Below are 19056 nucleotides of genomic sequence, written 5' to 3'. Positions count from 1 at the left end.
TGAATGTTAATCCACCATCTACACTTTTCCAAGAGTGGATAAAAGACTTCCATTGGCTTCAAGACCGCTATGAAAAGTCTGTAGGATGGAATTTTCAGGTAACTGTTTGCCACATCTAGCACGAGAGCTTCTGTTTAATCCTTCATATAATCGCCAGATGCTGTCTGCTGTGCAAGCGGCAGCTATATGTCAAATTGAACACCACGTACACCATCGCAAACAGGCTTACACTGAGTAAACTAACTTCACTACTCATGAAAAGTATTGCTATTAACATAACGTATGCATATAATAGGGTACAGTATGTGTCAAAAGCATCAGTGCAATATCAGACAGCACCCGTGAGAACAGCACAGTTATACCGTTAACACATTCATTCATGTCAAGCAGTGCGTGCAGGGCCGGTAAGCGCTCCGTGTAACTTTTGCTCACTCAGTTCTGTTATAAAATCTATTTTCTTGTGATAACGGGATTTTGTTGAGACATATTTTCCTCACGCTTGCATATATATATATATATATATATATATATATATATATATATATATATATATATATATATATATATATATATTTGTTGGTTCGATTAGTGTTGATTTCAAATGCATTAAATATGTTTGTATTAAACTTGCAGTAACGGTGCCTATAAGTGCGACTAAATTTAGGCTGATGCGCCAACATTTTTAAAGTTAGGAGCACCGGTGCTACCAAGCAAAAAGGTTCATTTCGAGCCCTGATAAGCAAAATAATAGTACAATTGTTTTACATTTGGTTTTGTAGTTCAGGCCTAAATAAATATTTGTTGCCGTTTTTAATCATTTAATTAATTTAATTGACCATATATAAATCAGTGGATGTTATTGATGCATTTATTGGGTAAAATTGCAACTTTTTTCTGTCATTCAATGTGTTTTGGTCATTATCAATGCACTGTCACTTTAATTGAGCGTGAGAAGCGCGGCAAAAATAGACCCAGCGCCAAAACTATCGCGGTACTGCCGCTTCAGCGACGATCATGCAGTATGAAAGCTCTAATCTGTTAAAATGGACGTCAAAATACACTTACTGCTCACGCTTGCTGTGTGAAACAGGTTTAAGTTCAATTTTACTAGCATTTAAAACCATTTGGGACTAGTGTTGGTGGCATGTTCCTTTAAAAGAGTAATTAGTTATAGTTACTAGCTACTTCTCACAAATAGGAACCGAGTTAGTAACTGAGTTACATATTTATAAAGTAACTAATGACCAGGGAAAGTAACTGTTGCATTACACATTAAAGAACTACAACTCCCAGCATGCACCTCGCACACACTGGTTCCTGTTTTTCACTGATTGCAAACACACACAGCTGAAGCCATTCCTGGACTGATTCAAGGACTACATAAACTTACACACGTCTGGTCTGAGTCTTGTTTATCTGTGTACATTACAACGAGCTTGACCTTTGCCTTGTCTGTTTGTTTACGCAGCTTGCCACTGATACTGAACATTCGCCTGTTCCTTGACCTCGACTCTGGATTCTCTGTGTGTATCTGTTTGACTCTGCTGACCGCTGCCTGCCTGATCATTCTTGTAATAAACCTGCATTTGGATCCCCAACTCCGTTGTCAGCATCCATCCCGAGACAGAATCTTCAGCTGTGTGTGTTTGCAATCAGCGGAAAACGGGAACCGGTGTGCACAAGGTGCATGCTGGGAGTTGCAGTTCTTTAATAAGGTGTGTGGGTAGTTGTAACGGGTGAGTTATAACCAAAAGAGGCGCTTCATTAGATTAGAATCCCCTGTCACTGACGCTGAGAGACTCTTGAAGAGAGTGTCTTGAAGAACATCTAGTCAAATATTATATGCTGTCATCATCCGTTATTATATATGAGTTAATAAAACTTTTATTTGCAGAAATATGCTGAAATTAAAATATAAAATTGGGGGAAAAAATATTCAGGAGAGCGAATAATTCTGACTTCAACTGTACACACACAAACACGCTCGCACAAATGCACACAAGGTACTGTATGCACACACATATACCTGCACACACACAAACTCCCTCACACACACACACACACGCACGCACACACATTCACACATATACTGTAGGCAAAAATACAGAGATGCCGTGATGCTGAGCTCACCCTGCTGAATGTCCTTCATCTCCAGGTGGAGGCTGGATATTAAGATTCCCACAGCCTGTGAACGCTTCCCATCCAAGAGCTTGATGATCTACAACAGCAGACAAAACACCGTAAACAACACAGACTCAACAGCACAACAACATAAACACATAGTTGAAGCCTGAATTATTCGCCCTCCTGTATATTTTTCCCCAATTGCTGTTTCTAATCATAATAGTGTTAATAACTCAAGTCTAATAACTGATTTCTTTTCTCTTCTCCATGATAACAGTAAATAATATTAGACTAGATATTCTTCAAGACACTAGTGTTCAGCTTAAAGTGACATGTAAAGGCTTCACTAGGGTAATTAGGGTAAAGTTAGGGTAATTAGGCAAGTCATTGTATAACAGTGGTTTGTTCTGGAGACAATCCAACACTAATATTGCTGAAGGGGTGAATAATATTGAGCTTAAAATGACTTTAAAACAATTAAAAACTGCTTTTATTCTAGCTGAAATAAAACAAATCAGACTTTCTCCAGAAGAACAAATATTAAAGGAAATACTGTGAACAACTTCTGAATCTGTTCAACATCATTTGGGAAATATTTAATATAAAAGAAAAAATACATTCACAGGAGGGCGAATAATTCTGACATCAACTGTAGCTCACACACTGCAAAAAAATGCAAACAATACTCTCTTAGTTTTTGTCTTGTTTCTAGCCCAAATATCTACACATTCTTAAATCAAGAAGCATTTTCTGGACAAGCAAAAAAGGTTGTTTTGTTTTCAGAAATAATGAGTTAAACATTAAGGGAGTTTTTCCTTAAAACAAGCAAAATAATCTGCCAGTGATGTAAGCAAAATAATACATTTTCACTAAATATTTTGAAAACAAGAACATGTTTTTTGCTTTCTAGATTATTAAAACATTAAATGAACACTAAATAACGGCAAAAAAGTTTTATTTCAATAGCGCTTCTACACTATTGACTGTGTCAAAGCACCTTAACATAGATGTAGAAAAAACAATAAAAGCCATAATTAATTACATATTTAATTACAGTAGCCGGTCACTTTATTAGGTACACCTTACAAGTACCGGGTTGGACCACTTTTGCCTTCACAACTGCCTTAATCCTTCATGGTAGAGATTCAGCAAGCTACTGGAAACATTTTTCAGAGATTTTGCTCCATATTGACATGATAGCATCACACAGTTCTGCACATCCATGATGCCAATCTCCCGTTCCACCACATCCCAAAGCTGCTCTTTTGGATTGAGCTCTGGTGACTGTGGAGGCCATTTGAGTACAGTGAACTCATGGTCATGTTCAAGAAACCAGTCTGAGATGATTGAGCTTTATGACATGCTGCGTTATCCTGCTGGAAGTAGCCATCAGAAGATGGAGACACTGTGCTCATAAAGGGATGGACATGGTCAGCAGCAATACTCAGGTAGGCTGTGGCGTTGATGCTCAATTGGTACTAATGGACCCAAAGAAAATCTCCCCCACACCATTACACCACCACCACCAGCCTGAACCGCTGATACAAGGCAGGATGATCCATGCTTTCATGTTGTTGAGGCCAAATTGTGAGCCGAGCATCCGAATGTGTCAGCAGAAATGGAGACTCATCAGAGCAGCAACGTTTCTCCAATCTTCTATTGTCCAGTTTTGGTGAGTCTGTGTGAATTGTAGCCTCAGTTTCCTGTTCTTAGCTGACAGGAGCGGCACCCGGTGTGCTCTTCTGCTGCTGTAGCCCATCCGCCTCAAGGTTGGACGTGTTGTGTGTTCAGAGATGCTCTTCTGCAGAGCTCGGTTGTAACGAGTGCTTATTTGAGTTACTGTTGCCTTTCTATCAGCTGGAACCAGTCTGGCCATTCTCCTCTGACCTCTGCCCTCATCAACAAGGCATTTGCGCCCACAGAACTGCCGCTCACTGGATATTTCCTCTGTTTCTCTGTAAACCCTAGAAATGGTTGTGCGTGAAAATCCCAGTAGATCAGCAGTTTCTGAAATACTCAGAGCAGCCCGTCTGGAACCAACAACCATGTCACATTCAAAGTCTCTTAAATCCCCTTTCCTCCCCATTCTGATGCTCACTCTGAACTGCAGCAGATCGTCTTGACCATGTCTACATGCCTAAATGCAGTGAGCTGCTGCCATGTGATTGGCTGATTAGAAATTTGCATTAAAGAGCAGTTGGACAGGTGTACCTAATAAAGTGGCCGGTAAGTGTATATTCAATACATTCAATAAATATTTCTAAATACTCAGGTTACAGTCCTTTTTAAATAAATAATCAGCACAGGTTGAAGATAAAAACACAACTCCAGGTTAGGAAAGAACTGTTTTAATGATCTTGCTTTTAACACTATCATAATTATGCTTTTCTTCGAGCGCTCTTGTGTAATACTGTCACACAATTAGCTCTGAGAAGAAAAAAACAGCAGAAACGACACAATAAAAGTCTATCATTGAGGTCTGGACGAGCACAGAGGAGATTTTAGAGCAAACTATAAATTCACAGGATTTTTATTTGTACCTACACATGGACACAATTACTAATGAGTGAATTCCCTCATAAAGGCCGCAACGGTTTTGGCACGCTAAAGACCCGCTCTAAAACTTAATGTTTCAGTCTTCTTCATTAGGTAGCGGCGGAGCGTTACGAGCACAAGCTACTGTGGCGTTCAGTGGGAACCAGCGCGACGGGGCTTTAGAAGTCAGTATTACATTACAGCAGGTGAAGTGTGTGTTCATAACTACTGTGAGGAGAGATTCAAGCAGAGATCAGTACACACACATACACACACACACACACATGTACACATATACACACATAATCATACTCACACACACATAATCATACTCACACACACATACACACACAACCACACTCGCACACAACACACTCACTCAAACAGTCATAGACACACACAGAGACTCTCAAAAACACATCTACACTCACTCACTCACTCACTGAACTCTGTTATCATAAACTCTGGTATTGTCAACTGTCAACTCTATTATTGTCGATTCAGTAATCGAAAACTTTTACTGTCAACTCTGTTATAGTCAACTCTTGTTACTGTTAACTCTTGTTACTGCCTGTTCTGCTACCATCAACTGTTATCGTCAACTCTATTATTGTCAATTCAGTTATCATCAACTCTGCTATGGTCAACTCTGTTATCGTCAACTGTTATAGTCAACTCTGTTACTGTCTACTTTGTTATCGTCAACTCTGTTATCATTAACTCTATTATCGTCAACTCTGTTATCATTAACTCTATTATCGTCAACTCTGTTATCGTTAACTCTGATACTATCAACTCTGTTATCATCAATTCTGCTATCAACAACTCTGTAATCGTCAACTCTCTTAATCAACTATATCATCGTCAACTCTATTATAATCAAGTCTGTTACTATCAACTCTGTTACTGTCAACTCTGCTGTTATTGTCAACTCTGTTACTGCCAGTTCTGCTACCATTAACTCTGTTATCGTCAACTGTTATTGTCAACTCTTACTATCAACTCTGTTATGGTCAACTCTATTATTGTCAACTCTATTATAATCAACTCTGATACTATCAACTCTGTTATAGTCAACTCTGTTACTGTCTACTTTGTTATCGTCAACTCTGTTATCGTCAACTCTGTTATTGTCAACTCTTATACTATCAACTCTGTTATGGTCAAATATGTTACAGTCAACTCTTGTTACTGCCTGTTCTGCTACCATTAACTGTTATCGTCAACTCTATTATTGTCAATTCAGTTATCATCAACTCTGCTATGGTCAACCCTGCAACCATCAACTCTGTTATCGTCAACTCTGTTATCATTAACTCTATTATCATCAACTTTGTTATTGTTAACTCTGTTACTATCAACTCTGTTACTGTCAACTCTGTTGTTATCGTCAACTCTGTTGTAGTCAACTCTGTTACTGCCAGTTCTGCTACCATTAACTCTGTTATCGTCAACTGTTATTGTCAAATCTTACTATCAACTCTGCTATCTTCAACTCTATTATCGTCAACTCTATTATAATCAACTCTGATACTATCAACTCTGGTTTGGTCAACTCTGTTATGGTCAACTCTGTAATGGTCAACTCTGTAACTGTCTACTTTGTTATCATCAACTCTGTTATGGTCACTCTATCATCATCAACTCTGATACTATCAACTGTTACCGCCAATTTTATTATCGTCAACTCTACTATCATCAACTCTGATACTATCAACTTTGTTATGGTCAACTCTGTTATGGTCAACTCTGTTATTGTCAACTCTGTAACTGTCTACTTTGTTATCATCAACTCTGTTATGGTCACTCTATCATCATCAACTCTGATACTATCAACTGTTACCGCCAATTCTATTATCGTCAACTCTGATACTATCAACTCTGTTATGGTCAACCCTGTTACTGCCATCTCTGCAACCATTAACTCTGTTATCGTCAACTCTTACTATTAACTCCGTTACTGTCTACTTTGTTATCGTCAACTCTGTTACTATCAATTCTGTTATCATCAACTCTGTTATCGTCAACTCTGTTATAGTCAACTCTGTTATGGTCACTCTATCATCATCAACTCTGATACTATCAACTTTTACCGTCAACTCTATTATCGTCAACTCTGATACTATCAACTCTGTTATGGTCAACTCTTACTATCAACTCTGTTACTGTCTACTTTGTTATCGTCAACTCTGTTATCGTCAACTCTGTTACAATCAATTCTGTTATCGTCAACTCTGTTATCGTCAACTCTGTTATCATCAACTCTGCTATCGTCAACTCTGTTACTATCAATTCTGTTATCGTCAACTCTGTTATCGTCAACTCTGTTATCATCAACTCTGATACTATCAACTCTGTTATGGTCAACTCTTACTATCAACTCTGTTACTGTCTACTTTGTTATCGTCAACTCTGTTATCGTCAACTCTGTTACAATCAATTCTGTTATCGTCAACTCTGTTATCGTCAACTCTGTTATCATCAACTCTGCTATCGTCAACTCTGTTACTATCAATTCTGTTATCGTCAACTCTGTTATCATCAACTCTATTATTGTCAACTCTGTTACTGCCAATTTTGCTACCATCAACTGTATTATCGTCATCTCTGTTACTTTCAACTCTGTTACTGTCAATTCTGCTACCAACAACTCTGCTATTGTCAACTCTGTTATCGTCATTTAAAAAATAACTATTATTTGAACAATAACAAAACAATTAGTAACAGATGTTCCCTGTCATATTTAAGCATTTTTGTACATTATTATTGTACATTATTGTACATTAATGATGGATTTAGATTACTTTAAATTACACATTTGCTTTTATATTATTCCAGTTTAAGTAAAATGAAGGAAAAATGTTTGAACTGTGCCTGTTATTCTAGAATGAGTCACATATGAGAAATTAAGTTAAATGAAAGACGCCACATTTTTGCTAATACATCAGTGCTGGCTGTTTTAAATGTTCAAACATTGTCAGATTAGTCATCTCTAAAATCTGTGTGTTAGTCAGGAATGATTCACACATCCTGAACTTTGCTAATAGTAGAAATAGAAATGGAAAATGATGGAAAGTTTATTTAAGAACATTCTCTGAGTACCTGCTGCTGTCTTGGAAAGCTACTAAACGCATTGGACAACTCAACATTCATAAACAAATCCCATTTTTAAAGTACACCAAGTAGCCACCACATTAAACATTATTATTGCATTGTTCCATGAGGTGAAGTCTGATTTCTGGAATTTCCAACACAAAAGTGCCTCAATTCTGTGAACGTACGGTGAGAAGTTAAGCGTTTCCCAGAACAGATGAACAAAGGACACGCAGCGCTAAAGGCTTCAAGGTAAAAACTATAAAAACGTCAGTTTGTTTAAGAAGCATTATTACAGTTCACGCTGCAAATTAATAATGATTCATCTGCCTGTGTGATGTTTACATACTTTATAGAGCTACAGAGACGTCAGGAGACCAGAGACACACCAGAACACAGCAGCAGCAGCAGAGAGGACAGGAAAGAAGCGACTTACACTTTTCAGTGTGAGTCGCTTTGGATAAAAACATCTGCTAAATGAGTAAATGTACATGTAAATGTCATCCGCACTGCGCTTTGATATGATAATGGTAAGTAGAAAAAGGCGCCAGCGGTTCAGGCAGCGGATGCGTTTCTACACATGACATGAATTATCCGGCGTGTTTGACCCGGCACTCATTCTCCACTGATTGTGTTTTTGGGAGAGCCGTGCTGCTGATAGATGACTTTCCACACACTTTGAAGAGCGCAATTCCCATATTATCTACATGTGTCCGGCACAAACACACCACACAAACACACACAAGCATGTCATTTCCATAATGTGTGCACAGATCAAAACACATACACACACACACTTTTCCAAACACTCACAGATTTCCTCACCAGACTCAGACCTGGAGGCTTCAACATTCTATTAAATTTATAATAATAATAATAATAATAACAATAATTGTTATAATAGTATATTAAAAATAGTACTAGGCAAAGATTAATTGCATCCAAAATAAACGTTTGTTTTGACATAATATGTGTGTGTACTGTTTATATTATGTATACATAATACACACATGCATACAGTATATTTGAGAAATATTTGTTTATATTTTGAAATAAAATAAGTGTATAGGATACAAATTATATAAATACATAAATATATTAATAACAATAATATATATCATTTTCAGGCAAAACACTCGGCCACTTTATTAGGTACACCTGACCAACTGCTCGTTAATGCAAATGTCTAATCAGCCAATCACATGGCAGCAGCTCACTGCATTTAGGCATGTAGACGTGGTCAAGAGGATCTGCTGCAGTTCAGAGCGAGCATCAGAATGGGGAAGAAAGGGGATTTAAGAGATTTTGAACATGGCATGGTTGTTGCTGCCAGACGGGCTGCTCTGAGTATTTCAGAAACTGCTGATCTACTGGGATTTTCATGCACAACCATCTCTAGGGTTTACAGAGAAAAAGAGGAAATCTGCAGTGAGCGGCAGTTCTGTGGGCGCAAATGCCTTGTTGATGAGGTCAGAGGAGAATGGCCAGACTGGTTCCAGCTGATAGAAAGGCAACAGTAACTCAAATAAGCACTCGTTACAACCGAGCTCTGCAGAAGAGCATCTCTGAACACACAACACGGCCAACCTTGAGGCGGATGGCCTACAGCAGCAGAAGAGCACACCGGGTGCCGCTCCTGTCAGCTAAGAACAGGAAACTGAGGCTACAATTCACACAGACTCACCAAAACTGGACAATAGAAGATTGGAGAAACGTTGCTGCTCTGATGAGTCTCCATTTCTGCTGACACATTCAGATGCTCGGCTCACAATTTGGCCTCAACAACATGAGAGCATGGATCATCCTGCCTTGTATCAGCGGTTCAGGCTGGTGGTGGTGGTGTAATGGTGTGGGGGAGATTTTCTTTGGGTCCATTAGTACCAATTGAGCATCAACGCCACAGCCTACCTGAGTATTGCTGCTGACCATGTCCATCCCTTTATGAGCACAGTGTCTCCATCTTCTGATGGCTACTTCCAGCAGGATAACGCAGCATGTCATAAAGCTCAATCATCTCAGACTGGTTTCTTGAACATGACCATGAGTTCACTGTACTCAAATGGCCTCCACAGTCACCAGAGCTCAATCCAAAAGAGCAGCTTTGGGATGTGGTGGAACGGGAGATTGGCATCATGGATGTGCAGCCGACAAATCTGCAGCAACTGTGTGATGCTATCATGACAATATGGAGCAAAATCTCTGAAGAATATTTCCAGTAGCTTGCTGAATCTCTGCCATGAAGAATTAAGGCAGATCCAAAGGCAAAAGGGGTCCAACCCGGTACTAGTAAGGTGTACCTAATAAAGTAAACTTCTAAAAAGTTAGGAACTAATTAGTAAATAATCCAGATTTCCATTCATAATTATTTAGGTATTATTAGAACATAATAAAAATTAATACACACATGCTTAAATTCACATGCTTAAAAACAAACAAAATAATCTGCTAATGGAGGAAGAGAAATAATCCTGTATTTGCTTTAGAATAGCATTATTTTTCGTACCCAATTTTGCTTGTTTTAATTAAAAACTCACTAAATTTTGACTCATTATTTCTGAAAACAAAACACATTTTTTGGCTCTTCTAGAAAATGCTTCTTGATTTAAAACCTTTTAGATATTTGTATTAGAAACAGGACCAAAGCTCTGAGTAAGAACAGCATTATCTGCACATGTGAACACACACCGTCTGCTCTGTCATCACTCTGAGCTCAGAGGCGAGACGCCACACATGAGACAGTATTGATCAATATTGATCAGTTATTGAGCATGTCCCGACACACACCCAGCTCTCGCTGTCGGCCCGTCAGATCTGCAAACGTGCACTGTCAGGACATTGTTCCTGTTCCTGGAGCTCAGTTTCTCAGAACGGTGATTCACAAAGTGTAAACATGCAGAAATGACGGAGCTGTGAATGTGTCGCCTGTGTTTATTCAGTCTTTCAGAAATTGCATCCTTCTGCCAAGACGAGAGCGAGAGAGTTCCAGCACCTATTCATCTATTTGCACATATGAAAACCTTTTAAAGAAGACCTACATATTCTGCCCCTTTCACAAGATGTAAATGCGTATCTGCTGTGTCTAGAGTGTGTGTGTGTGTGTGTGTGTGTGTGTTTGAGCTGAGAATAGCACACTGATAATGTTCTCCAGCTCTCTGAAACTGACCCTTTCAGGCTTTGATCCTAATTGTAGCGTTTTGGTGACTGTTGCTTTAAATGCAAATGAGATTGTGGTGTTTTCAGAAGAGGGCGGAGCTACAGACAGCTGTGAGTCCCAATAGCGACAGATGTAAAGCAACACTATGTGTGTTGTCAGTGTTGGTCAGGTGTATGTTATGTTGTTACTCTATTTTATGTGTTATGTTATGTTACTGTATGTTATGTGTTATGTTGTGTGATATGTTGTGTTGTGTTATTGTATGTTTTGTGTTATGTTATATTATGTTACTTTATGATATGGGTTATGTTATGTTGTGTTATGTGTTGTGTTGTATTGTGTTGTGTTATGTTATGTGTTGTGTTATGTTTTGTGTTGTATTGTGTTGTGTTATGTTTTATAATGTCATGTTATGTTACTGTATGTTTCGATATGTGTTATGTCGTGTTGTGTTGTGTTATGTGTTGTATTGTGTTGTGTTGTATTGTGTTGTGTTATGTTTTATAATGTTATGTTACTGTATGTTTCGATATGTGTTATGTTGGGTTGTGTTGTGTTATGTGTTGTATTGTGTTGTGTTATGTTATGTGTTGTGTTATGTTTTATAATGTTATGTTATGTTACAGTATGTTTCAATATGTGTTATGTTGTGTTGTGTTATGTGTTGTGTTGTATTGTGTTGTGTTATGTTATGTGTTGTGTTATGTTTTATAATGTTATGTTATGTTACAGTATGTTTCAATATGTGTTATGTTGTGTTGTGTTATGTGTTGTGTTGTATTGTGTTGTGTTATGTTATGTGTTGTGTTATGTTTTACAATGTTGTTATGTTACTGTATGTTTCGATATGTGTTATGTTGTGTTGTGCTGTGTTATGTGTTGTGTTGTGTTTTATGTTATGTTTTATGATGTTATGTTATTGTATGTTTCGACAAGTGTTATGTTGTGTTATATGTTGTGTTGTATTGTGTTGTGTTGTGTTGTGTTATGTGTTGTATTATGTGTTGTATTATGTGTTGTGTTATGTTATGTTTTATGTTGTTATGTTTTGTTACTGTGTGTTTCGATATGTGTTGTGTTGTGTTGTGTTACTGTATGTTTCGATATGTGTTGTGTTGTGTTGTGTTACTGTATGTTTCGATATGTGTTGTGTTGTGTTATGTATTATGTTGTGTTGTGTTACTGTATGTTTCGATATGTGTTGTGTTGTGTTATGTGTTATGTTATGTTTTATGATGTTATGTTATTGTATGTTTCGACAAGTGTTATGTTGTGTTATGTGTTGTGTTGTATTGTGTCGTGTTGTGTTATGTGTTGTGTTGTGTTATGTTTTATGATGTTATGTTATGTTACTGTATGATTCGATAGTTGTTGTGTTGTGTTATGTTTTTTAAAGTTATGTTACTGTATGTTTTGATATGTGTTATGTTGTGTTATGTTATGTGTTGTGTTATGTTTTTTAAAGTTATGTTATTGTATGTTTCGATATGTGTTATGTTGTGTTATGTGTTGTGTTATGTGTTGTGTTATGTTTTATGATGTTCTGTTATGTTACTGTATGTTTCGATATGTGTTATGTTGTGTTGTGTTGTGTTATGTGTTGTATTGTGTTGTGTTGTATTATGTTTTATAATGTTATGTTACTGTATGTTTCGATATGTGTTATGTTGGGTTGTGTTGTGTTATGTGTTGTATTGTGTTGTGTTATGTTATGTGTTGTGTTATGTTTTATAATGTTATGTTATGTTACAGTATGTTTCAATATGTGTTATGTTGTGTTGTGTTATGTGTTGTGTTGTATTGTGTTGTGTTATGTTATGTGTTGTGTTATGTTTTACAATGTTGTTATGTTACTGTATGTTTCGATATGTCTTATGTTGTGTTGTGCTGTGTTATGTGTTGTGTTGTGTGTTATGTTATGTTTTATGATGTTATGTTATTGTATGTTTCGACAAGTGTTATGTTGTGTTATATGTTGTGTTGTATTGTGTTGTGTTGTGTTATGTGTTGTGTTGTATTGTGTTGTGTTATGTGTTGTGTTATGTTATGTTTTATGTTGTTATGTTTTGTTACTGTGTGTTTCGATATGTGTTATGTTGTGTTACTGTATGTTTCGATATGTGTTGTGTTGTGTTATGTGTTATGTTGTGTTGTGTTACTGTATGTTTCGATATGTGTTGTGTTGTGTTATGTTGTGTTGTGTTACTGTATGTTTCGATATGTGTTGTGTTGTGTTATGTGTTATGTTATGTTTTATGATGTTATGTTATTGTATGTTTCGACAAGTGTTATGTTGTGTTATGTGTTGTGTTGTATTGTGTCGTGTTGTGTTATGTGTTGTGTTATGTGTTGTGTTATGTTTTATGATGTTATGTTATGTTACTGTATGATTCGATAGTTGTTGTGTTGTGTTATGTTTTTTAAAGTTATGTTATTGTATGTTTCGATATGTGTTATGTTGTGTTATGTGTTGTGTTGTATTGTGTTGTGTTATGTTTTATGATGTTCTGTTATGTTACTGTATGTTTCGATATGAGTTATGCTATCGTGTGTTATGTTATGGTTTATGATGTTATGTTATGTTACAGTATGTTTCGATAAGTGTTGTGTTATGTGTTGTGTTATGGGTTATGTTATGGTTTATGATGTTGTGTTATGTTATTTTATGTTACAGTATGTTTCGATGTGTTATGTTATGTGTTGTGTTGTGTTATGGGTTATGTTATGTTTTATGATGTCATGTTATGTTACTGTATGTTTCAATATGTGTTATGTTGTGTTGTGTTGTGTTGTGTTGTGGTATGTTGTGTTATGCAGGCCAGGATTGGCTAATCGGGAGGACCGGAAGAATTCCCGGTGGGCCGGTCCGTTTTTTGGTGTCCCTAGCTGCTTGCACTCTCAGCAGTCACACTTTTTTGGTTTATTTATTTATTTGACCATAGCCTCACTCTTTTATTGATTATTTTGCTGCAGCTCTGCTCTTTTTATTGATTTTCTCGCTGCCCCTTGAGCAAAATGCAGCCTGCAGGTTAATGATGACGTAACTATCATTCGACCCTTAAACAGCGGCACCTTAGTGAATATAAGAATTCGAATAATTAATATGAATGAATATTACACCTGCTCAATGAAGATCAGATGATTCATTACATTAATACATCTCACATAACTTGATAAAAAATCAAGCCATCAATAGAAAGTAATACTGTGGTGAAAAGAGTAACAGTGACATAGTGGTCCAGTGGTCAGCACGATGCGTTACGACGCCACCGACCCGAGTTCGAATTGTACCTGAGTAATTTGAGTTGGGAATAGGTTATCTGACAAAATTCTTGCAGCGCCGCATTGAAGTATTTCAAATAAGTCAAGATCACACTGAGGACATACTAAAAACTGGACGACTCTACTAACAACGGTGACTTACTAATGATTTACCTACAAGAAGGGCACACACTGAACACACACACACACTTATTAATGCAAACACACTGAACACATACACACATACAGTACAAACACAAAGACACTCGGACAGATTCACACAAACAAACACACACAATGAACACACAGTCACAAATGCTCAGACATACACACACATGAACACACAGTGAACACACATACACTTACAGTTGTCTTACACACACAAACTCTCTCATACACTCTCACAATCAGTCACACAGATACACACACATGCGTAAAATCACACGCACACTCAAACAAACACACACTAAATGCACTAACACACAAACTCACACACACAATCAGTCGTACACAAACATCATACACACAAACTCTCTCATACAGATTAACAAACTAACACACAGCCACACACACAATCTCTCTCTCACACGTACTGTCACATAAATACGTTCTCTCTCTCTCTCTCTCTCACACACACACACACACAGTGATGTGGAGCCCCTTCTGATTGATCAGTGTGTGTGTCTGGACTGGTTTTGGTCCAGACTGAATTTTTAACTTCTTGGACGCCACACCAGTGCTGACCTGCACTTTCAGTCATTACTGTCACAACAGCAGCTAACACACACACACACACACACACACACACACACACACGTCCATCTGATCTGATCTGACCCTGCCCAACAGTTGATGGAGGATTGTAAAATATATTAAAAACAGAGATTTGCATATGTATCTACACGTTTAAAAGTGTTTATTTCTGATATTGGTCAAGATTAATGATTAAACAGCACTATTCTGATCATTTATCTGAGCAGTGCATTGTGTTTGATGATGAGATGTGTGTGTGACGTACCTTTTTGGCTTTGTTTTTCTTCTCGTACGTGTCCGACAGTGGCTTTTTCTTGGCTTGAAGGTTTGCTTTGGAGAACAGCTCCTCAAACTCTGTGGTGTTTATGATATCAGGCTCTTCCAGTGAACTCCAGAGTGTATTATTACTGTAAATCACACACACATGCACACACACCCATGAGGAATAGATATGAAATGCTGTAGATAGGTCAGATAGCACGGCAAACTTAATGCTTGTTTAACGCTCATTTAGCATTCAACAAAGGCTGTAATTTCTTCATCAGCTGAGGAAGTGCAACCTCCCAAACAGCTCTACACCTCCAGCATTAAATCAGTCATCAATAACTGTCTGGTTTAGCTCAGCTACCAAATCTGACCTTCGATGACTACGTCGAATAGTTCGGACTGCTGAGCGAATCACTGGCACAACCCTCCCTACTCTACAAGAACTCTGCTTATCCAGAGCGAGCAGAAGGGCAGCCAAAATCACTCTGGACCCCTCACACCCAGCACACTGCCTCTTTAAGCTGTTACCCTCTGGTCGACGCTACAGAGCACTGCGCACCAGAACAGCCCACACAGAAACAGTTTCTTCCCTCAGGCAATCCATCTCACCAACACAAGATGATGATAACTGTGGAACCAACATCACTACTTGCCGTACACTTTCATACACATATACACTTATTTAACAACACACTTTACATGCCAATTTGCACATAACAGCTGCACATATAACGCTGTATATAGTAATATACCTGCACACACACATGCCAATTTGTATATTTGCATTCACTATTCATTCATTTTCTTGTCAGCTAAGTCCCTTTATTAATCCGGGGTCGCCACAGCGGAATGAACCGCCAACTTATCCAGCAAGTTTTTACACAGTGGACGACCTTCCAGCCGCAACCCATCTCCGGGAAACATTCACACACACTCATACACTACGGACAATTTAGCCTACCCAATTCACCTGTACAGCATGTGTTTGGACTGTGGGGGGAAACCGGAGCACCCAGAGGAAACCCACGCAAACGCAGGGAGAACATGCAAACTCCACACAGAAACGCCAACTGAGTTGAGGCTCGAACCAGCGACCTTGTTGCACTACTTACTTCTATTTTAAAATATATTTATTATCTGTGTTTTATCCTGTCTCTGTAGGAGCTCTGTCACTAAAACAAATTCCTCGTATGTGTGAACATACCTGGCAATAAAGCTCTTTCTGATTCTGATTTGTAGTTATATTTATAACTTTGTATGTTCCAATTAAGTTTTTTTGCACTCGAGTCTGAGTCATTTGAATTTGAGTGTCTGTCGATACCGAATCCCGATATGATACTTCTATAATACATAAAATAAATTTAAAAAGCGAAGAAACAGGTCCAGGATGTGCCTCAGTTTTTATTTGATTCAACTTATTTAAACATTCAACAACTCTGTCAGCAAACAGAGCACTTCTGTGAGTAGCTTGAACAGGGTATATACAGAACTCAGTGTTTCCTCTGGGATGTTTTTTTCAGCTGCGGCGGCAGGCCTTTTACACAGATCTACCTATGGCGTTATTTCAATGACAAATGGAGAAATGTTGTGAGCGCAGTATTACAACTCGAGATCGTATTTATGTAATACTGTAACATCCTGGTTTCTGTTTTTGTTTATTCATTATTCATTTTCTTGTCGGCTTAGTCCCTTTATTAATCCGGGGTCGCCACAGCAGAATGAACCGCCAACTTATCCAGCACATTTTTACGCAGCGGATGCCCTTCCAGCTGCAACCCATCTCTGAGAAACATCCACACACACTCATTCAAACACACACACACACACTACGGACAATTTAGCCTACCCAATTCCCCTGTACCGCATGTGTTTGGACTGTAGGGACAACCGGAGCACCAGGATGAAACCCACACGAACGCAGGGAGAACATGCAAACTCCACACAGAAACGCAAACTGAGCCGAGGCTCGAACCAGCGACCCAGCGACCTTCTTGTTGTGAGGCGAACGTGCTACTTTGAGTTAATAGTCTCCACCCCCCTGTCAGCTTGTTTAGTTAACTGTTTCCTTGTGTAACCCTGTTCTGTTAGCACTTCGTTGTCATTAGTCACTCCTATGATGTCTGCGTTTCTCTGTTCCTTTGCTTTGTGTTAGTTTGTTTAAATAAATGTTTGTTTTTTCTGCATCTGGATCCGCATCTTTGATTATTCCCTGCTTTAAGTCAGACTTGACAAATACGAGCATGCACATCTCTTTGCTTGCGCGCCAATTTCCTCTGCTTGTGCACAAAACTTCTTGCACACCCCCTCAAATATACGCTGCTCAAGCGCAGATCTTCTTGTGCGCTCTCAAATAAACACTGCTGTGTTTAGTGCGTTCATGTAGTGAGTATGTCTCCAACATTTATTTGATTTGCTGGGAATATTTATGGATGTCTCTAACAGACCTACAGAGCGGCATTACTGCGTCCTGGAGTAAAGTGAAACAGCTATAAACTCCAGCCAGATAAAGTGATTATACGCAAAACCACAGACCTTTATCTATAAATGTAGTATAATTATAGAAACTGTGTTCATCTTAACTAAAATCTACATCGTGTTTGCTGATCTCACGCATCACCAGTGGTGTAAAGTAACTAATCACAAACTTCACAAATTGCTGTAATTGAGTAGTTTTTCTCAGGAATTGTAATTTACAAAGTATTTTCTATAAATGTGCACTTTTACTTTCCCTTGAGTACATGTTTAGTGCAGTATCGGTACTTTTACTCCACCATTTTCCTTCATTCTGCAGTCACTACTGATTTATTTCTTGTCTACGGAGATTAGAAAAATCAGTCCTGTGATTCCTGCAGTGGTGTAAAGTACTTAAGTAATTGGACTTCGCTACTGTACTTTTTTTGGCTACTTTGTACTTGTACTGAGTATTAAAAATATAAGCAACTTTTACTCTCTACTTGACTACATTTTTGATTGAATATATGAACTCTTAACTCTACTACATTTGCACGGACGCTTATTGTTACTCATTTCATTGTGATTGTGTCTGACAAGTCGGCATCTTTATCTACCACGGACAATTTGTTGGACGGACTAGGCGATATCACCATCTGCAGGGTGTTGAAGGTACTGTATGCTATTTATGAGCTAAATGACATGAACATGAATTATCAGCTAATGGCCATCGACATGACCACATTGAAATGGTCTATTCAGAGAAAATATCCTAATCAATTGAAAAACTACTCAAAATAAAAATATTGCCCCCCACTGAGACTGAGAGGTGAATCACATGAAATCAGCTCTGATTTTTGTTTTTTACTATGTTGTACTATATTACTATTTTTTTTTTTTTTTGGGGGGGGGGATTATTTGTGACTTTTTTGAATATTTGAGTTTGAGACTTTTTGTTCTATTTTTGTATCTATTTTGTTCTGCCATATTGAAACATTGAGGTGTTAAATTTAATGTCTATATTCGGAAATAAAACCTCTCTTGGTGTTCTTTGAGCTTACATTCAGTATGAGTAAAAAACTTCAGTTCTTTTAAAATCGGATACTTAAATACTTTTACTCAAGTCTTAATGGAATTGGTGACGTGTAACTTGTAATGGAGTAATTTTTACAGTAAGGTATCTTACACCTCTGGATTCCTGTCTAATCAAATCACACATAGAAGGTATATGTGTATATGCATAGAATATACACTCATAGTAGCTGTGCCGATAGATTCTGTGTTGACATCGTGGCTCTGTTACCAAACTACCACCAGTGTTGCCAGATATAGGGGCCCTTTATAGGATTGCTGTCTAAAACCCGCCCAAACGCACAAAAAACGTCCAAAATACTAGACTAATTTTTACAAATATTAAA

At 37.9% G+C, this 19056-nt stretch overlaps 1 protein-coding gene and 1 long non-coding RNA gene across 16 annotated transcripts in view; both read right to left on the bottom strand.

Annotated features, from left to right (window-relative positions):
* Positions 1 to 19056, bottom strand: part of LOC100148950 (formin) — a 169517-nt gene that overhangs the window by 58101 nt on the left and 92360 nt on the right. For all 14 annotated transcript variants that reach the window (XR_015512399.1, XR_015512400.1, XR_015512398.1 and 11 more), the window contains 2 exon segments: positions 15186 to 15327; positions 2131 to 2218 (listed from right to left, as the gene is read on the bottom strand). Coding sequence is in view for 6 of the 14 variants with exons in the window: in NM_001443337.1 (NP_001430266.1) it covers positions 2131 to 2218; positions 15186 to 15327 (230 nt within the window). In the remaining 8 variants the exon portion in view is untranslated.
* Positions 5140 to 8621, bottom strand: LOC147832974 (uncharacterized). 2 transcript variants are annotated; one of them, XR_015513990.1, is made up of 4 exons: positions 7191 to 8621; positions 6393 to 6968; positions 5768 to 6201; positions 5140 to 5708 (listed from the first exon to the last, which is right to left on the bottom strand). It is a non-coding gene; the product is annotated as an uncharacterized LOC147832974 (long non-coding RNA). The 2 variants fall into 2 exon arrangements; XR_015513989.1 differs by having other exon boundaries at positions 6393 to 6944; positions 7169 to 8536.

This window comes from Danio rerio, chromosome 17, assembly GCF_052040795.2.
Source record: "Danio rerio strain M-AB ecotype USA chromosome 17, GRCz13ab, whole genome shotgun sequence".
In the NCBI taxonomy this organism is placed as follows: Eukaryota; Metazoa; Chordata; class Actinopteri; order Cypriniformes; family Danionidae; genus Danio; species Danio rerio.
The sequence above is the reverse complement of the archived record's forward strand: the minus strand, read 5'-3'. Positions and strand labels throughout refer to the sequence as shown.